The following is a 21,377-nucleotide window of genomic DNA, read 5'->3' on the forward strand; positions in this document are numbered from 1 at the left end:
AGTAAAAATAAGGAGGCTAAGGAACAGTTTGACAAGGCACACGCCATCAGTATAGAAATTGGCGACAGAACGATGGAAGTGTGCTGCTACGCAAACCTGGCAAATCTGGTAAATTCGTTTCATGACTGCCAGAAGGCTAGAGAGTTACTCGGGAAAGGGCTTGCTATCACCATCAATACTGGCGATAGACGAGAACAAGGTATGATCTATGTAAACCTTGGGCACGTGTCCTTATCGCTTGGCAATTACTGCGAATCGGAAAAATACTTTGGGAATGCGCACTTGATGAGCAGCGAAATAGGAAACAATATGACTGACTTTCACAGCCTTCTCGGAATCACTCAGTTAAAGATATCGGAATCAAATCTTCAGGAGGCAATGGTGTATCTTCGTCAAAGTATTGAAATTTATGAAAAGTTGCGACATTTTCTTAAAGAAAACGATGATTTAAAGTATGTCTCTTAGAAAAGCACGGTAATTTCCCCTACGAGTTGCTCAGTCGCATGCTGTGTGCCACCGGAAGTGTGCGAGACTCTCTTAATGTGGAGGAGCTAAGACGCGCTAGAGGCCTCGCAGAATTAATGGCAGATAAACTCTCAATTGAAAGCCACATCTCGGCTGATTCAACATCTCGGCCAAGGATCGAAAGCATTGTGAGTCAAGAGAGCAATTGCGCTGTTTTGTACATTTCATATTGTGAGCGGCATGTTCGTCTGTGGGTTTTAAAAGCAAATGGAGACATCGACTATCGAGTGAGCCCCGTAATGAAAATCGACACACTTATGGCTGCATTCTTTTGCGATGTGGTGGAAATTTTTAAAAAAAGTGCCTCCAGTTTCAATACTGAAGAGACGCACAGCAACATAGAAACTGTTTGTTGAACTGATATCCCAGAAAAAGTATTCTGACAGATGGATACGGACTTGCGCTTTAGATAAAATTATATTTTAGGTTCCAAATATTTTACATATTTGGAACCTAAACTGTAATATTGTAAGAAAAATAATAATGGTGTTAGCGATAGAGTGCTTTTGAATTGAGTGTCGTAAAACTGAAACAAAGGAATCACAACGGCCAATCAGAAGAAAGGAAAATACCTTTGGGAGAACTGAAGCTAAAAAACCGACCAATCATCCAAAAGCGTGGGAAAACGCGTGAGACCAAGTCGTAATTGTTTTTAGTTTAGCGTCTGATTGGTTGAGAGATTGGCGCGTGTTTTCTGGACCAATCACAAAGCGAGGTAAGGCAAAAACAGAGCCAGCCAGGATTACTTTCGACACTCAATTGAACTTTGCCCTATCACATTATCATTTTTCTTACAAGTTCATTCTCAGCTCTGTGATTGGCTACAAAAGAGTCCCAAGCTGATGTTGTTGTGGTCTATCTCTTTACTTCTAATATAAGGTCTTACAACCAAAATATTATTGATATTTTTTGTTCTTGGAATTCATTATACTAAAATTTTAAATAATATCTAAAAAATAGCTGTGATAGAAACCGGATATCTTAGTTAAAAACACACTTCGTAAAGATGATTATTTTGGCTTTCAATTGTGCGACCTGAATTATGAATCAGTTTTCTCAGTTTTGCCAAAATGTTACCTACACTTTGAAGACATAAGTTCATATACTGAACCTCAACTTAAATAGTTGTAATAATAGTAATACCAATAATAATGAGAGCAATGTTAAAAGCAAAGGGGAGAGTGTCGTAAAACCAAAACCAAAGTAGTCACAAGAAAATAACTTTAGGAAACTTCAAAGCAAAACCGACCAAACCGCTAAAAGCGCGGGTGACCAAATCGACGATATTTTCACTTTTGTATCTGATTGGTTAAGAGATTTGCGAGAGTTTTCTGGGTCAATCACAGAGCAGAGTAAGGGAACAACAAAGCAATTGCAGATTTACTTTCTACGCTCTGATAGTTATCATAAATAAAACAAACACGTTAAATGGCGCTAGATTTTATTTCAAAGTCTTACAGATTAAACAGAGCCGAACGAGAAGGGTGAATCTCTGAGAGATTTAAGCAGAAATTGAGGTTGACTGTAGATTTACATTTGTATTGAAGATCGGTTTAAGGAACACGAATTCTAAGCTATTTCTTTCGATGCGATCGGCGGAGGAAATCCTTATACTCCCTCACAGTACCAAAACCTTGCTCTGAAGTCATCGCTGCACGAGACAAACGCTGCTCCTGTGGGGGAGTGGGTGATGCAGCGAATATGGTTGTTGTGACCTAAAGAAAGCACATGTATACCACAGGAATATTAGCGCATTCAGTCCCAGTCCCAGAGTTAAGTTTCGCCGTCGTAATCATGATTCCACTTCGCTGGTCTTTTTAACGTCATGTGGGGCGCACGTGAAATGAGCGAGCTTTTCACGTGCACTCGTTTCATAACGTGGTCTTAATAAAAAACGAAATGGTTTTCCGGGTTGTGGATGTTTATCATTGAATGCGTGACACATGAACAAAGACACGCAAAACGAGGCCTCTACTACCATACTTTTTACAGGAACAAAGAAACCATTTTATTTGTACCTAAACTGAGAGTTTTCTACAGCTCTGTCGACCTCGTGTCGCAGCATGCTATACTGTTATTCGATTCGTCTGCGGCAATCACTATTAAAATTGAATAGGTTGAAAATTTAGCAAACAGAATCGCAACGTTCTATTAAGACCTACCTCTCCAATGAGCCCTTCTTGAGTGAGCCCCCTCTCAAATGAGCCCTCTCTCAGCCACCCTAAATATTCCCCACCTCTCATAAGCCCCCTCTCTACGAGCCCCCCTCGCTTAAAAGCCTCCTGTCTGAGGAACTCCTCTCCTAATGGCCCCTTTTCTCATAACGTTCCCTTTCTGATAAGCCCCCTATCTAATGAGCCCCCACTCTGATATTCCCCTTCCTATCTTCCCCCCCCACTCCAACAAGTCCTCTCTCTTGCCCCCTCTCCAAAAAGCATCCCCGCACTAAGATGCTCCCCCTTAATAATAAGTTCCCCTTCTCTTAAAAGGTTTCTCTCTCTAACAAGCTCCCTCTCTGTAATTATCTCCCCTCTTTTGTAGGTACCCCTCTCTGGCGATAAGACCCTCTGTCTTACAAGCTCCCCCCTCTGCTATAGACTTTCCTCTCTAGTTATCTCCCCTTTATAGTAAGTGCCCTCTCTAATAAGCCCTTTTCTCTCGCATCCCATCTTATATAATAAGCTCCCCTCTCTCCTATAGATTCCCCCTCTCTAGTTATCTCCCCTTTATAGTAAGTGCCCTCTCTCTAATAAGCCCTTTTCTCTCGTATCCCCTCTTATCTAATAAGCTCCTCTCTCTTTGTCTTGTTTGAATGTGTAACTGTCTACGTTAGATATTTGTGACGTTTCTGTCAGATCGTATTTCAGAACCTCGTGCGTCTTTACTAGTAGTCTGTGTGTACCGTCTAAGTTTAAGTTCTTGAAGTTTATTGCGTTCGTTACGAAGTCTTTGGATCTTGCGTATATAACTACTCAGGCGTACAGAGAGGACAATCGGTAAGCACGTGTTTCTACCTTTCTTAGCTTCATTTCGTCGGTTATTTCTAGTTTAGTTGTTTTGCCATTTCCTGCGTTCATGTTTTTATCACATCCAATCATTGTTCGGCTTTGTCCTTTCATGTCGCTTAGATTAGATTTTCTCGCTTGTATTTTAGTTTGACGGTTTTGAGCATTGGTACATTGTAATAAAGATTGGAAATCAACACGAAGTTCAAGGCTCTTATTCAGTGCTTCGACGTCCTTATTTCTAATTCTGAACTTGCGGTTATCGCGCCTGGAGTCAGTTACAGAATGTTTCCAGTACTTATTATATAGATCCTCAAAAAACAACAAACATTATCAAACTGGACTCACAAAAATCCTCGGTGTGGTTGAAAACAATCTGTGTCCTGTAGTTCGACATTGTGGCGCCCATGTACATGCTTAGAGCCTTTCCTAAAATAAAATTGAACGAAGTAAAACAGTCTTTGTCGGTGTATAACTGACTGTTGATGCTGAAGTAAAGGCACATTCTGTACTCCTTGTAAAAGTTCACCATTGACACACTAACACTAGTATTTATATTCTCCACACCGTTCTCTCTATATTTCCTGTGGTAATGCCAAGGAGAATTTGTTTAACAATCAGGAGCTTCTTACAGTAAATTGGTGATCATTTCCATTATTCTCATAACCTCTACATTTGATTCAAGGACGATACTGTAAGGAGAAATTAGAAGCCAGTCCCTCTCGGAGGTTGAAAGATTATTAAGGTAGAATCACAATAAAAAACAAACTAAAAACAAGTAAAAGTTAATCGTTTTGAGTTTATTACCAGTAGAGAGTTCCCATAGATACACACGAGAATCTTTTCCACTTGAAACAATATACTGCAAGAGAGTAAAGAGTACTGAGTTTTCAAATCTCTGTTATTTTCAACATTAGCCTGTTCACGGCTTTCAGCAAGTGGAACGATACGAAATCCATGTAAAGTTGTGAACAGCGTGACAAAGGCAGCAGAGCGAAAACCGAGAGAGGCTCGGGTCAAGTCGTTCGTTACATGACCAGACCCAAGCCTCCATCGTTTTTCCACTCCTCTGCTACCAACGCGCCATTTTTTATTGCCCTTTGTTTAAATTCCTGAATGCCTGGAACAGTCTACACTAACACAAGCTGAAATTATACCACTAGCTTTCAAGTAAGCATTTGTTGTTAGAAAAAATATCTTAAGTGCAATTGAACAAAGTAAGGAACCATAATTTTTTTCTTCTTACCTTTCCGTTTTGAGAAAAACAAACTGAATACACCTGCAGCAGAAAACACCATCTTAGTAATTCGTACAAAGTCCTCTACACTACTAACCTCTCCATCCTGGTTTGCCTGTAAGTAACTAACAACTTCACTCTGGTGTGCCTGCACATAACTACCCTCTCTATCCATGTGTGCCTCCACCTAACTACCCCCTCGACCCTGCTGTAGCTGCACATAACTACACTTGCACCTTGACATACCTATACATAACTACCCTCTCCACCCTGGTGTGCCTCTACATAACTACTCCGTGCACCTTGATGTACCTATACATAACTACCCTCTCCACCCTGGTGTGCCTCTACATAACTACCCCGTGCACCTTGATGTACCTATACATAACTACCCTCTCCACCCTGGTGTGCCTGTACATAACTACTCCGTGCACCTTGGCATACCTATACATAACTACCCTCTCCACCCTGGTGTGCCTGAACATAACTACTCCGTGCACCTTGACATACCTATACATAATTGCCCTCTCCACCCTGGTGTGCCTCTACATAACTACCCCGTGCACCTTGATGTACCTATACATAACTACCCTCTCCACCCTGGTGTGCCTGTACATAACTACTCCGTGCACCTTGACATTCTATACATAACTACCCTCTCCACCCTGGTGTGCCTGTACATAACTACTCCGTGCACCTTGGCATACCTATACATGATAACTACCCTCTCCACCCTGGTGTGCCTATACATAACTACCCCATGCACCTTGATGTACCTATACATAACTACCCTCTCCACCCTAATACGCCTGACATAAATAACCTCTTCACCCCTGTGTGCCTGTCTAAAACTAACCTCTCCACCCTGGTGTTTGTACAAAACCAACCCCTCCACCTTGGTGTGTTTGTACAAAATTAACCTCTCCACCTTAGTGTGTTTGTATATAGCTAACCTCTCCATCGCGATGTTTTTGGACAAAACAAACCTCTCCACCCTGGTGTGTTTGTACATAACTAACCTCTCAAGTCTGGTGTGCCTCTACAAAACTAAAATCTCCACTTTGGTGTGCCTGTACATGACTAACCTCACCACTTTTGTTTGCCTGTACATAACTAACCTCTCCACCCTGGTGTGCCTGTTCAAATGTTGCAATACATCGATTGCTGACTCCATCCCAGATCTACAGCAAATGAAGACATGTGTTATCGTGTGTCAAGTTATTTACAACAAAAAATAAGGAAATATTTTCAACGTAATATTCATAATAATATGACCCACATGGTCCTTCCGCAGACAATCGTAAAGAAAGCCATCATGAAAGCTGACGTGTGTGCGTCAGGGTGCGAGCCAGTCCGGAAAAGGTGGACCGGCCCCACACTTGCGTGGCTCTTTTGCATCTTCCGCGTTACAAAGAATCACACAAGCCATTAAGTGACTATGTCTTAAAAGTCATGAACTGTTTTGGTAAAACTCAAAACAGAACGGTAATTCAACAGGATACTCGTAATTAATAAGCTTTGCAGGAGTGGCAAGGTTTTCTTTTCCCTAATTTAGATTTCCTATTACAAATTGCTATGAGTGTTTTAATTTTCTCTCTCTTTTTTCCCCCAGACGGTTGTGGATTATCTTATGTTTTCCTTCGCGCGGGTAAATTGGCACGCAGACGTCAAACTTACTCCCCTCGCGCATGCCCTGTGTTTGACTGACATGTTCTCTATAAAACACCTTAAACATTTTCAATAATTGCACATGCGCAAAACTTTCACCACTGTGTTGGTCCCACCTACCTTTATTGATGTATCCTTGCTACAAGATGCATAAAGATTAGCTAATGCGGAATATTGCACCTACAATTGATGAACGAAGCCCTGTTAACCCTTAACACCCTCACATCATGATCAGTACGCATATTCTCTACACTGTTCTCCATACATTTCCTAACGAACTGACAAGGAGAATTTAGTCAACAATCAAGAGCTTTGTTAGATGGTGATCATTTCATTTATTCTCGTGACCTTAATGTGTGATTCAGCTGTGAAATTGTGAGGAGAAATTAATTTCTAGTCACTCTAGGGGTTCAAGGGTCAATCTTACATTCCGAATAACAAGGACATGGACACTCTAGAATTACACGTATATCGTCTGTTTTACAGTTTACTAGTATTTAGATAATTCTCAACCTCATGCTGCCCCAGAAATCAGAATTCACTGTAAATTGAATAATTTTCATTTTCTCTCCAGTTGGAAGCAGCATTAAGAATTGTGTTGCAAGTAATGCTATGTTTTGTCTGTAAGAAATTGGATGTACGGGACCAGTTTTTTTTTAATATCCTGGGGGGGGGGGGAATTTTGTGGTCCTTGGTTTTCGCGGGGAGCAAAGGGGGAATCAGTCGTCACCAACAGAATATAAGCGGGTGGGGCTACATAAAATTTACAGTCAATTGACTGCATATGACTTTGGGGGGGGGGGAGATAGTAATGTTACATAACCTTACAGGCTGATCGAGTAAATGTTAAAATGACACAACGAAAATCTTACAACTCCCCCCCTCCCTCCTCCTGGGCGATAACTAATGACCAGTCCCTGGGCTAAGACTGTCTTATGGGTAACAAAGGTAGAGTAACAGTTCTTGTTAACAGCTCACCCGTGTGATTAAAATTTGTCAAAAATAAAATTAATCTTACCATATTAATAGATCCTGTGTGATATTCGCGAGGGTTTGCCGGTACAAAACACTGCCCTGTGTTTGTATCATAAAGACGAACTGTAAAAAAAAAACGAAATACAAAACGATTAATATGTTTAGAGTGGATGAATGACAGCATACTCCTGCAAGAACAGGATATAAGAAGAGTCCATTATCAGCTATAATATAAAAAAAAATCCTTATGAAGAATGCCATCGAATGTGTCCGAAAAGAGTTCTTTTTTGGAATGGCTCATCTTGTAAATTAGTTTGATTACATTAAGTCAGAATAAAATGTTTCAAGACATGCTAGCGTACGAAGGCCAAAGGACTTATTTTTTTTCTTTTTTCATCTTGATGGTCAAGTCGCACTCAGTAAGACTTTCACTGCTCTTTGAATTTGACTATGAGTAATCTCGTACCCAGATCCTACCATGTAATAAACGCAAAGGGTCTGGGTATGAGAAAAGACTACGCGACTACTGCTTATCGGCCATAACATAATTAACAAAAATTCAGTACACTAATTTACAGCAATTTTCTTCGTGATTTCGTGTGACGGAAAAGGACGGGCTGCTTGTAGTCTGGGTTTAAATAGGAAAAAAGAACTCACTGGTTGGGTGCTCTGTGCCAACAAGAATGAAATCTCCTGTGGGATGAAACGACATAGATGTTACAACCTCGGCTTCCTGAAAGAAAAACAGATCGTAACTTGCAGTTTTTAGCAACCTCAAATAATTTAAAACTATCCTTTGCACAATGCGTATAAGTTAATAGGTTGCTTCAGTAGTAGACTCAGCGGAGGGGGACTCAAGGGGAGGGGAGTGAAAGGGGGAGGGGAGTGAAAGGGGGAGGGGAGTGAAAGGGGGAGGGGAGTGAAAGGGGGAGGGGAGTGAAAGGGGGAGGGGAGTGAAAGGGAGAGGGGAGTGAAAGGGGGAGGGGAGTGAAAGGGGGAGGGGAGTGAAAGGGGAAGGGAGTGAAAGGGGAGGGGAGTGAAAGGGGAGGGGAGTGAAAGGGGAGGGGAGTGAAAGGGGGAGGGGAGTGAAAGGGGGAGGGGAGTGAAAGGGGGAGGGGAGTGAAAGGGGGAGGGGAGTGAAAGGGGGAGGGGAGTGAAAGGGGGAGGGGAGTGAAAGGGGGAGGGGAGTGAAAGGGGGAGGGGAGTGAAAGGGGAGGGGAGTGAAAGGGGAGGGGAGTGAAAGGGGAGGGGAGTGAAAGGGGGAGGGGAGTGAAAGGGGGAGGGGAGTGAAAGGGGGAGGGGAGTGAAAGGGGGAGGGGAGTGAAAGGGGAGGGGAGTGAAAGGGGAGGGGAGTGAAAGGGGAGGGGAGTGAAAGGGGGAGGGGAGTGAAAGGAGGAGGGGAGTGAAAAGGGGAGGGGAGTGAAAGGGGGAGGGGAGTGAAAGGGGGAGGGGAGTGAAAGGGGGAGGGGAGTGAAAGGGGGAGGGGAGTGAAAGGGGGAGGGGAGTGAAAGGGGGAGGGGAGTGAAAGGGGGAGAGGAGGAGAGTGAGTGAGTCCATGCCAGCCTTCCCATGAGACCTATACCTATAGTGTTTGTTCAATCAAAATTTACGACCCCCTCTCCCTTCACCTCCATCAAAAACTCCTAGATCCAATTCAGATATCAGTTACTGAATAGTTTATGAAATGTTTAGAATGTTTGCCATATACAGGTAGCTTACCTGAAGAGAACGATATGCCTTTTTCACGGAGGGTTTGGAGATATCGAACAGTTTAACTGTGCAGTCTTTACTGCCAGATGCCAAGACCAAAGCGCTGGGATGAAATTCAACAGCTGTAACTTCCTGTAACAAAATGAAAACGGTAGTGTAATACATCCGCCACTCTAATGACAACAATAACAATCAAGATAGGGATCGCGTTAACGATAATGATAAAAGAGAGATTAAGCAACTCCTTTATGTGAAACGGCAAACGTCAGCTTGCCCTTTCACGTTTCATGTAAAATGGCGTGAACCTTGCGGCTTTAGCTTCGCGTGAGCTCACGTCAGAGTAGATTTGAAGGCGCCCTTGTATGAGTTACAAGAAACAATTCCCGTTCCCATTTTCCGCCAATTTACTTCTACTCGGTAAGAGAAAAAGTGAAATAAATCTCCCGCACACGACAAACAGGTTACTTTCTCGTTGAAACGACGAAGCGCAACCGGCGAACGTGAAAAAATGGCGGGAAAAACAAGGTCACGTGGTCACTCTTGCCGTTCACGTTTCACGTAAACGCGGAGCTTAATATGCTGACGAGCACAATTACGATAGAAATAATAAGCTTATTCTCAGCGCGTTAGTGACGTACATCCATATGGTCGTAAAGGGTCCTGATAACTGGATGATTTTCTAAATTGGTGCCAGCTCCTTGATCCTGTGTTTGTGGCATCGTGTTTTTTGCAACCATTCTCTCGACATCTAACACCTGCAAGAAATAACCGGGAGAAAGTACAGAGATAAAACGCGACCAACATTCAAACTGTGCTACACTGTATTTGCACACTTTTCAGTTATTTATTTCAATAGCTGCTTTACATTTTCACACTGGAAGAAATTAATTATCTTAAGGTCTTTATAGAAGATTGTCAAATTAAGATTCATTTAAGTGGGAATTGAGGACGAATGGTGCTAGGTGCGCTGAACTCCGCGTTGAGAGGTCCTGGTTCTAGCCCAGTGCTAGGCACTCTAGGCACTCTGTTTAAAGGAAATGAGTGAAAACGCGGGCACACGAAAAGCCGTGGGGGACTAGCAAAAAAGGCCATCACCGTGACAACTGCAACTGCTGTCCGTTGTTTTTCGGCTCTTTCTCGAGTCTCGATTTACCGAGAGCCAAGAACAAACCTATCTAAAATCTTTTTTTTTTTTTTTTCATCATGATGAAGCTTAAAACAAAACGGTAAACCAACTGTGGATATCAATGTTTACATAAGCTTTGTAGGAAAGTCTTGAGTTTTCCTTTTCCCAATTTTTCTTTCCTTTTGTTTATATTTCTAAGAACGTTTCCATTTTGGTCGCATATTTTACGTCACAGCAGTTATTGTTTGAAATTGGCGCCGTTGGCCAAAATTAATCTCCGACCTTGCACACGCCAGATGTTTGACCGATGTGTTTCATGTTAATTTTATAACAACATACCTTGATGGACGCATCCACTGAGCCTGTGGCTATCAATCGACCTAAAACAGAATAATGAAACATGTAACTTAATCATGGTCATTTTTCACTGGAGGGGGCCTAAATTCAGCGTCCTGACTTAAAGGGATACTTCAAAATCATGTTTCCGAGTAAGGACTGGAACCTATCATCATTTTTCCGGTAAAGTCAGTGAAAAATAATAATAGGCTCCAGTCCGTTCTCGAAAACCTGATATTGGAGTTTCCATCTAGGTCGACACTAAACTCAGGCGACATCTATTTGAAATAATCAAAGTACTAACTACTCTCGATAGCCGGCTTCCGAACGGTAAAATAAAACAAAAAAACCGAAAACGAGCATACGCACCGAAAAATAAACAGAATTTTACCATTTTGACTAAAACTCGCTGTTCGGCAGGGAGCCTTATGTGCTGTTACGTAATATGTTTCGTACATGGCCGCTGGAGGACTAGTACCATGATCTGGAGAAGAATGTCTTGTGGTAAGTCTTCCAGAATTCTCTCATTGAATGGGAGGTTCCTCTTCATAACATTGGAACACCTTCAGGAGCGCTTTTTCCAGTCCCAATCAGTTCCCCATATTGGAGGTGCCATTGTATAATCATTTTATGCGTGACCTACAATGACGGCACCTCCTTGTCTCGTACCTAGACCTTTCATAGTTGTAAGCTACATTTGGACGGTAGGATCTGGGAACGAGATCAGGCACCCCTCTACATTAGTTCTCAAATGATGACTGCTCTACTTACCGTCTTAAAACTCACGCTAACAAGCTCCTTCAACATGCGAGGGTGTACAGCTATGCAACTTCCCACAAAGGATAACTGCTAGTTTGGTGACCTTAACCCCTTAATGTGAGACAATTATAACACTAGTGTGATTTATTTTCTGATAACAATGAATCATGTAACATTAATCTCAAAATCTGATAAACTATTTTGGTGGATGAAAGCCTAATAAATATTGTACATGACCTTGCTAATCATGACTATGTGCTATATTCCTCATTTAAGATATTTTACAGATCACATTCCAAAAGCTGTTACAGTGAAAGTGACAAACTAACCGTTAAAAAGTGATTTAGTTTTAAATCATCTCTAGAAAGTTCCTTGATGCTTTCATCTCTTTATTTGTTATATTTACAGAAAGAAATTATCCTCACTGTTTCTAACTTCAAATGATAATTTTTGATAAGTTAAATCCAAATCTTGACAGAAATTACCTTGGCATTCAGGTAGTGTAAAGCCAAATACTTATGTTACAGTTGATTTCTCCATTTTGAATGTAACAGAGGGCGAAGAGAAACTGACTCAATAAGGGGAAAAAATCTTCAATATAACAGAAAAATATTGCGGCCGGTTAAAAAAAATTAACCCTAACTCCCTGAAGTGATTCATTGATAACTTCTCGCTATTGTATCCATGCATTATCCAGCAAAAAAGGAATGAGAATACTCAGACTTATCAGGTAGAAGTTGTTATCTTGATCTAGCACCAAATTCTTGTAATTAATTTGCAAGGAAATGTGTGGCAGCTGGAGGAATGGGGGAGGGGAGGGGGGAGTTAAGAATCAGATTTTGGGAGTTATAGGTTTAATGTTTCCTTTTCTATAGCACAACTAAAACAAGGTATGTCACAGTTTCCACATTGTGAAAAGTTGACTTTCATTTTGCAAGTTTGTTTTCTTGATTCTGTCTTTTGTGTCTTCTGCATTCTTAATTATCCTTTCTCTTTCCTGGTTAATCATTGCCACTTTTGTAATTTTGTGTAACTATAATTATTATGAATAGTTATAATCAATAATTAATAAATGATTAATTATAGTCTTCTTCACATATCATGGAGTTGCTAGTTGTAGAAAATTGTCTTGAAATTTCTTGATGCCAGCTTCTTGAACTCCGATGCCTTCAGTTCTGAACACTTCTCACAACAGGGTTGTTAACATGTACAACATAAATCTGTTGCCCAACCTCCAGTCCTTCAGTTTCAGGTGTCCCCCCCTGGAGCATGACAGAACTACAGGTACCATCAATCAAGCTCTCAAGTGAGAAGGTCTCCACTTCTTCAGAGCTGGAGACAGATGTCTGCGATGATGACAGGTCGCTGGAAGAGAGTGCAGAACTCTCCCTGACTGCACGATGAACAGAACTGCTGGTGGATGTCCTTGAAACCTGCAGTTCACTGTCTTTACTTCTCACAGCAGGTGACAGGCAATTTCGGACACCAGACTGTTTGTTCAATGACTTTTGACTTTGCATCAGAGCAGCAATTTTTGATGCAACTAAATCGGTTTCAGAAACTTTCCTTGCTGGGGATGTTGGAAAAGTTGGAGATGAAGCAGATACTGGGGGAGACACATTAAACCTTCTACCACATAAATGTATTAAACTTGGAGATTGCGCATGACCATGTGATTGTGGGGAAGCTTCTCCTGCTGCACTAGATGTTGGCACAGCTGAATTATCAGGCAAACACAATCCAGGAATTTCACTTGAGCCATTTTCCACACTGTCTTCATCTTCATATCCAGAATCCTCCTGGTCAGGTTGTTTTTCACCATGTTCCACCCCTTTCAGCAAACACCTCATTCGTTCCTTATGTTTCCTCTTGGATCGAAGATTCTTGAAGTAATCACTGACACACTGTTCAGGTATGGCCAGCTGATTGGCTAAGGTTTGGCACTTCTCCAATGAAAGGTACTTGCTGCGGTGATAATGATCCTCCATGACAGCCTTGGCTTCTGTGGGTATGTAGCGTCTTCTTTTCCTGAGTGCATCATCAGACAGACCCTAATACCCGGGGAAAAAAAAAACACAGCATCAAAATTTATGTCAACTCTCAAAATTTACAATTAATCTTCAAGGTGCTTCTCATACTCTAAAAATACCAAATTAATGATAATTTAAAACCCAATTAACTTAAACCTCAGGGACACAAAGGTAAGAAAAGACAAGATAAGATAATGACTTTATTTTAAGAGGGTAGCACGTAACAGTTTAGGTACAAATGATAACCCTGTGACCCTCTATAAAGTAATCTAATCAATAAATAAAATTGACTTAAAAGAAAGTAATAATAATTTGATGTATACAATTTATAAACCTATTAAAAAGAAATTAATACATAATTATGTATATATACTAAAAATTCATAATAATAAAAACATACTAAATATTAATATCATCATCCATATTGTAAAAAATTCATATCACGATTTTGTTTACTAAGTAAATTGTTTATAACTTTCTTTTTCAAGGCTTTGGCATTCTTTAGTTCTTTAAGGTCTTTATCTAGGCTATTCCACTCTTTGATTGATCGTGCATTAAACGTTCGTCCACCTTCTGTTTCATTTTTGCAACAGGGACAAGAAATGCAGTAGAAATGCATGTAGAAATGAAGTCTTCAATTACAGAAACTAAATTCGCTTTGGTAGAACTATGCCAGGTTCTCTTTTTTACATAAACCTGGAGTAAATGAATTCTAATACATCTCCTTTCATTAAGAAGAAAGAAAAACCAGAAATCATTCTCTCCCAGATCAATATGTATTGCACAGAAACTAGTCTGCAGAGCAAATGTGACTTTGGCAACCAAGCCTTCGTTAGTTTCTTGGTCAAATTTATAGCCCCTACCAAGTAAGCAACAGACTGAACGAAGGAGAGCGGGGGGGGGGGGGGGTGAGGAAACAGAGATGAATAGAAATCTATTTGTCTTTCTCCACCCCTTCCCCACCATCCACTCTAACTTGAAATTGAACAAGGCTAGTTAAATGAATAATTGTGAGCTTGTAACCTCAACTCGCCTTAATGTGATGCCTACACAGCAGGCTACACAACAACAAAAATCTCAACAAAAATTAAATTGAAAACAAAAAAAGAAAATTGCAAACGCCTGATGAAAAAAAAAATGCACTTATTATCTCAATCTGCCTACATTTCATCCTCTCCCTTCTTCTCAATTCTCCCTTCTGGTAATAAATCCTTAGGCATTGAGCCTCTGGTCTCTGAAGGAACTGTTGCATGATCTCAAAATTCATCCAACCTCTCTAGTGCGTATTGTCTTGTGGGCGGAAAAAGTTCTCACCATGTTTGAGCATTTCAGAGAGATATCCTGGTGATTTGCACAAGACTGCTTTGGCAAACACCTCTTGGGAAACATTGTACTTAACGAGTTCAAGTTTAACTTGTTCACAAATGCTCTCTGTATCGAGCACATGCCCATTTCCCGTCAAGGACTCTGCTGCTGCAGCGGGCTTTAGGGTTTGGGGAGGCTCTTTTTTTCTTGTCAGAAGTTATTCTTAGAATGTGATTGAGAACCATGCTTGTCGAGGGGGAATCATCTGGTTTCTCCTCTGGCTCACTCTCACAATCTTGGTCTACTTTTTGAAGTTCAAGATTGCTCATGAAAGACTCATCAGTAGTGGAGTTTTGCCATTCTCCATTTACTTCTTTCCCTAGGCAGGCAATGAAATGGAATAAATTGTTGTATACTGAATCAGGCCTTTACATGCATATACAGTAAAAACCCGCAAGTAAGAACCTAAAAATTAAGAGCCTGTTAGCCTAAAATATGCCATTTATACCCCCTATAAACAAGAACCTATTTAGCCTAAAAAAATTAAAATAGATTCTTATTTTCTAAAATCATATAGTACATTACAGGTACACTGAAATAATTTCTGTAATCATAATTGAAGAAAAACCGGATTGCCATTGCTGTAACAGATGATTTTCTTAAGAAAAATGAGTGCAAAATATGTAGTTATAAAATATAGGACAATTACCACCTTGTTATGCAGGTGTGTTTTTCTCCAAGAGTAAGAACCTGTTCACATTGACCCCTGAACCGCCCGTAACCGCCCGAACCTCGCGATCGCCTCGCGCGAGAACGCTTTCCCCCTGCCTCCCATACTAAGTGGAGTTTTGTCCCCAAAACTTCCTCTATTAGTTTGGAGATCAATAAGCCAATCAGAATCCGTTGTTTGCGCATATATTTTTCGACTTTAGGGGGTACTAGAGGGGCATTACTCTACGCGTCTTCACTAAATTATCAAATTTGAAAATATGGCGTCCACGCGGCCGACCCTCAAAATTTTCAGGTCGGATTTTTCGTTCATTTGCGATCGAGTTAGACCTTGTGGAATTCAGAATGTAAAGTAACAATGCTATAGAATACTTTGCTTGGAATTGAATGGATATCCAGGTCTTAAAAGTGACAGAATAAGCTCTCAAGTCAATTTTCAACATAACCCTGCGCAATTTCTGGCCATGAAGGCAAGTAAACAACGATCTAAGCATGATGAATTTTACCGCGTGTGTTTTCTACACGTAAGAAATTCGTACGTTTTTCGCTAATAACAGCAAATCAAAAACTGTTTTGAATAAATCTGACGTCCCTAAATATTTCTTGGCCATTTTAGTCTTGCTTCCTATTGATAGATTCCATGGAACTTGAGATCTCTTCACTCACGGACAAATTTGCATATTCCCTGTTGAAATATGATCCACATGCCCATTTTCACACATGCGAAAATATTTAGCGATTTTTATCTTTCATCTTGATTTTTGAGTTAAAACGTAATATGCACCTATCGCTTTTTTCGCCGGAAATAAGTTCTTTAATTAGTCCTCTTTCACTGGAGCTTGTTTTTTGGAAAAGCTGATTTTTAAAAATTTACTGCGCATTGTGTTTGCCTTCTTGATTTCTCCTAAATTTTGACTTTTCGTCGGCACGTGTTACACGTAAGTGTCAATGGGGGGAACCTAAATAGCCTAAAATTTTGTTAAGTACCATTTATAAAAGAACCTGTCTAGGCTAACTCTTAAAAATGTAGGTTCTTACTTGCGGGTTTTTACTGTACACGAACAGCTTTGAACACTAAAATTGAAAGTCCAGATTTTCAGAGACATGTCTAACCAAGGCTCGATCTTGTTCATAGAAAGAGTCATCTATAGCTACATGTAAGGTTCACTTTGCTGTTTGCCACAACCACAGAAGGCTTAGGACCAAAAAATTTATATTACAGTTACTGAGAAAAGAACAAGCTTCAAATGCCAGTTTAATCTGAAATCTGATGGAGATTTGAGTCTTACAGGATCACCTTGAAATAGACTTTATGATTGAATAAAGGGGGTATGGGCTGTTAGTCCTCAATAAAATGTATTGCTGCGTGACGACGAGCTTGCAGTCAAAACTTCAGCTTTAAAAAATCGTTTATGGTGGCCAATTTACATTATGAACTCAGTTGACAAAACCAAATTATCTTGAAAATGATTTAGCCTTGTTAAATTATTGAGACTTTCTGTTTCAAAAATTAATTATTAAAAGCAACACTGACATAATGATTTAATTGAGTAACAATGCTATCCTCTCTGAGTCATGGACTGTATGAAATTGGCAGTATTTTTTTAAGTCTAGCTACAAGTGTACTACCTTTCAGTTTTATTGTTAGTAAATATACAAAAAATTTAATTATAAGTATTTTCCCAAGAACTACTCAAAAACAGATATTTAAACAATTTGAGGCGTACTTGAAGATTCATTAATTTTAAGAAAGGGCTTAGAAAAGGATCATACCAGCTAAGCAAGACAGTGCTCTATAAGAGAGAATGTTTACCACACTAATATCATTCTAAAACAAAAACATGATGTGCTCTTTCCATTGAACAAATACAATTAAAAGGCTACCAACACTAAGCTATCCTAACATAGAATAACTCAAAATTCTTGCAGTGAAATAAAACACAGTTAGTGAACAAATAGCCCATAATTGCACTTTTAAAGTCAAGCACTGATTCAGTATACAGAAGAAATTGCAACTTAGATATTCCATTTCATTAACTTCTTTTCGCAGATGAATAGAAACTGGGTAGTTTCCCCAAATTCAAATTCACCAATTGCACAGAGTGACCAATATTTAATCTGACTCAGTTGATCTTCTCCTCATTTCATGTATGATAATTAAGTCAAAACTAGTGTAACAGTAGTTTTAAATATAACTGTTACATTTTCAATAATTCCAAGTGACTTTAGGCCTTAATAAGAGGCAAGGGCATTAAACTCTACCAGTTTCTACCGTCTGAAAAGGAGAACATTGCCACATGGGCATACATGTAGCTACATTTATTACCATTCTGACTCCCAGTTAGTGTAAATTTTTATTTAAAATCATGTCACCCACATGTGCAAGCACATTATTTCACAGAGAACAAGAGAATCAGGACTACATACACACAGCTTTGTAGAAATTTCACAATTTTTAAGTATGGAAACAAAAGTGTTACAAATGCAGAAAATGCAAAAATTTTCAAAAATATGAACAAAAATTCAGAAGTTTTGACCCTCTGACCACAGGGAGTAACTGGCATCCAAGTCCTTCTTACAATATCACCCCTGAATCAACACAACCCTGGTGTACCTGCACATAACTACCACTCCACTCTGGTGTACCTGTACATAACTACCCTCATGTGCCTGATGTAACTAACCTCTCCACCGAGGTGTGCCTTTACAAAATTAAGAGTGTGTCTCTGTAAAAGCGGTCCGGTCAATTTTGCTTGAGACACAGATTTCCCTCATTTCTTGTGTGTTGTAAGACATTCATGTGCCTATACTAAAACCAAAATCCGTTTGATCGGATCTCTTTATTTTTCAAAGTTTTACGGAAATGAAATTTCACTCGAGCGAAGGCCTGTCGTGACACTTTTCAAGACTTTAATTTGAGACAACTTTGGAGGACAATTTAAAAGAAACTACGGAACTCAGCAAAACACAAATACCACAGCCATGTATATTAATTCTATCTTATCCATCTAGGCGACTTTCGTGAACATCACATTTCAATCAAGGAAACAGGAAGACTTGAATGACACCTTATCGATTTACTTAAGTCACACTTGCGAAAACCGATCAAATTCAAGGCAAATTTTTGAAAAAGTGAGGCGTTTTTAACTGATCCAACTAACATAATTAGGAAGTAGATGCCATAGAAAAGGTAACTACAGAAAAAAACTTTGTGGCCCGACCTTTACGGAAGCTTTATAACTCCACGAACTTACCTAATTTTCGGCAATCTCCAAGTTTGGCCGCCATTTTGAGGGACTTATCAACATGAAGCGTTGCAGACACAAATCGAGCAGGTAGATCTAAAACCGTCAGAAATACATGCCAAAGCAATTAAAATAAACTTAACTTTCTATTCAAGCAGCAAAATGTGAAATTATTCGTAATACTTACCATTCCTACATTCCCATGCGACCATTTCTTCCAACAATTCAAACATAACTAGTGTTCAAATTCCCCTCGTCAGTCCACCATAAGAAATAACCTGTGTCATCCAAGCTTGGACTCAAATATCAAATAACACAACTGCTTCTTCTTCGAGGCTGGTATTTTGATTTTCTGATCGACAAGAACGGTGTTCAGTAAGGGATCGCCATGTTTACCTCATACACGGACCGCTGGCCAGCCTCTAAGTGAAAACAGAACGATGTGGGGTGGGGTGGGTGGGGGCTTATCGTCATAAGATATTAGAATACATCCTTAAAAAAACTTCGGGGCTCCCAGTCTAAACCGTGAAGGCATGCTTAGTGGTACAGACTACTTTTCTTTTGTTCACATAACTTTTTCCTTTAAATCAGGACTGGTATTAATTAATAGAGTTATCGATGTATTTTTAACCGGGGTACCCATTTTACCTTTTGCTTGTCTTCTGTGGTATGAAATAAGGTGTCTATTTTATGAGAACCTTTTACTTATGCCCCAATTGCACGGAATGAACACTGTACTTAGAATGTTTTTTCTGAGTCATTTCTGCTGTTCCCAAGAATGCATGCAAATCATTGCTTTATATACAAAGCTGACTCTAAAATATGATTTTCCGCAACAGTAATCAATGTCATTTACGTATGGTGTTAATAAAACTAGCAATGTACAATTTTTAGTGTTTTCCACTTATAAGCTCGACATAAAATTGTTAAGTGAATCATGTTAGTCTCAGCTCATACCTCTAGTCGATCTGACCTTTTATCACTAAACCCTATTCTTTTTTAAATGTTCAGCAAGCAACTGTGAGCGATAATCCTACTCTTGTACGTTGGATCAGCCATGATCTAATCGGCCCAAAGTAACGAATATAAATATAGAGGCAAGACCGATACAACGTCTTCAGGCACCAGAAGAACTTCAGCCTTCTTGAGGCACCTGAAGAAGGCTGGTTTGGCCAGCCGAAATATAGTGCTCCGTCTTAAAACTTATCTACGTTGTATCGGTCTTGCCTCTATATTCCTATTCCGTTTTCATTTTCAAATTTATTGTCCATTTTTTTTCATACGACAACGACAAAGAGTTTTCGTGTGATGCACGATCCTCGCAGTAGATAGCGCTATTTAAGCAATAGCGAAAATCAGACCTGAAAAAAATCAGGCCTGTACGGAATTCGAACCACTGACCTCTGCGATACTAGTGCGGCACTCTACCAATTGAGCTAACAAGCCAACTGGGAGCAGGCCTTTAAGTTGATTCGTAATAAACCCGTGAAAGTGATAAATTAGATACAATGAAATATATGAAGTTCATATATTTTGAACTGCGGTATCTAATTGTATCTAATTTATCACTTTCACGGGTTTATTACGAATCAACTTAAAGGCCTACTCCCAGTTGGCTTGTTAGCTCAATTGGTAGAGCGCTGCACTAGTATCGCAGAGGTCAGTGGTTCGAAACCCGTACAGGCCTGATCTTTTTCAGGTCTGATTTTCGCTATTGCTTAAATAGCGCTATCTACTGCGAGGATCGTGCATATCATACGTATCTAATACCGCAGTTCAAAATATATGAACTTCATATATTTCATTGTATCTAACAAAGAGTTTATAAGTAAACCGAATGTTTGGTGTACCACGCTTGTATATACAAAAACATGGTAAAGGCTGGCTAAATAAGCTCCTCCCCTCGGCCTGCTCCTAATTTTTGGTTGCTTTCGCCCCATGCCTCTGCACGACTCCCTGTTGGCTAAAAAGAAATTTGAAAGACTACTATGCAGGACGCCTTTTCTTTTTCATTTCAGTTACCCTCTACAATTCTTTATAAGTATGTTTCGTGTTGAGATTTGGAGCAAACTTTCTCCGCTAACCCGGCTGACCTGGGGTCCACGAGGGATCACGAAGTTTATGAGGTGTGGCCTGAATGTCATCAAAACAACCACTAGGCAAATACATGGGACGCAAGTGTTCTCTGTTAAAAACAATACAGGTGTGGTTGGACAACAAAGGTGTTTAAGGAGGCTCGGAAAGGTTTTCCGTTGCTGTGGTGTTTTTGAAACGATGACAGGTTACAAGAAAAGAGCTTAATCGTGTGGGCAAACTATAAACATCTTTGCAACTATATTGTTGGGAAAGACGTAAGGTCCACAAACAGACATTCAAATAATCAGTTATTACAAATTATCTGAAAAACTAAGTCGGTAACCTACCATTTTAGTTTCTTTGTAGGAAAGCTCCCGAATTTCTTTAACTTCTCAGAAAGTATGAAACAAATTTATCGAGCAGATTTTAAGACTTCTTCCTGTACTTATAATTGATGCCAACGCGATACGAGTTCGGGAGGTCTAAAGGAACTCGCTCTAACTTTGTATACTCGATACGATTTCACTGATTTCCGCGCCAAAGGAGCAATTCATGAGTACAGATATTAGATTATGGTATATTGGCTCATATACCATAATGGCTAAGCCAATAAAGAGTCCTGAATTGCATTATCCAATGATCCAGTTTTTA

At 39.9% G+C, this 21,377-nt stretch overlaps 1 protein-coding gene across 5 annotated transcripts; it reads right to left on the reverse strand.

Annotated features, from left to right (window-relative positions):
• Nucleotides 1-1,949: 1,949 nt before the first annotated feature.
• On the reverse strand, nucleotides 1,950-19,060 carry LOC148724670 (cleavage stimulation factor subunit 1-like). Of its 5 annotated transcripts, none has more exons than XM_088729781.1 (15): nucleotides 18,838-19,060; nucleotides 18,660-18,746; nucleotides 10,974-11,066; nucleotides 10,586-10,626; nucleotides 9,759-9,875; nucleotides 9,130-9,252; nucleotides 8,068-8,143; nucleotides 7,454-7,509; nucleotides 6,556-6,615; nucleotides 5,886-5,948; nucleotides 4,777-4,809; nucleotides 4,338-4,392; nucleotides 3,879-3,959; nucleotides 2,544-2,624; nucleotides 1,950-2,240 (listed from the first exon to the last, which is right to left on the reverse strand). In XM_088729781.1, the coding sequence occupies exons 1-14, from the start codon at nucleotides 18,881-18,883 to the stop codon at nucleotides 2,560-2,562; spliced, it is 996 nt and encodes a 331-aa protein (XP_088585907.1). In that variant the 5' UTR covers nucleotides 18,884-19,060; the 3' UTR covers nucleotides 1,950-2,240; nucleotides 2,544-2,559. The 5 variants fall into 5 exon arrangements, with proteins under 5 accessions (XP_088585907.1, XP_088585905.1, XP_088585906.1 ...); XM_088729779.1 differs by having other exon boundaries at nucleotides 7,454-7,533; XM_088729780.1 differs by lacking the exons at nucleotides 1,950-2,240; nucleotides 2,544-2,624; nucleotides 3,879-3,959; ... (8 more) ...; nucleotides 10,586-10,626; nucleotides 10,974-11,066 and adding exons at nucleotides 11,468-13,392; nucleotides 14,686-15,055.
• Nucleotides 19,061-21,377: the final 2,317 nt, after the last annotated feature.

This window comes from Stylophora pistillata, chromosome 8 (assembly GCF_964205215.1).
Source record: "Stylophora pistillata chromosome 8, jaStyPist1.2, whole genome shotgun sequence".
NCBI lineage: Eukaryota > Metazoa > Cnidaria > Anthozoa > Scleractinia > Pocilloporidae > Stylophora > Stylophora pistillata.

What these genes read in the sequence shown, in the direction of transcription:
- LOC148724670 (XM_088729779.1), bottom strand. Translation starts at nt 18,883, where the DNA reads ATGTTTGAATTGTTGGAAGAAATGGTCGCATGGGAATGTAGGAATG. An exon ending in CCCTTTACGACCATATGGAT is followed by an intron (nt 9,253 to 9,758) that starts GTACGTCACTAA and finishes ATTTTGTTACAG; the next exon opens with GAAGTTACAGCTGTTGAATT. An exon ending in GCAAGGATACATCAATAAAG is followed by an intron (nt 5,949 to 6,555) that starts GTAGGTGGGACC and finishes CATTTGCTGTAG; the next exon opens with ATCTGGGATGGAGTCAGCAA.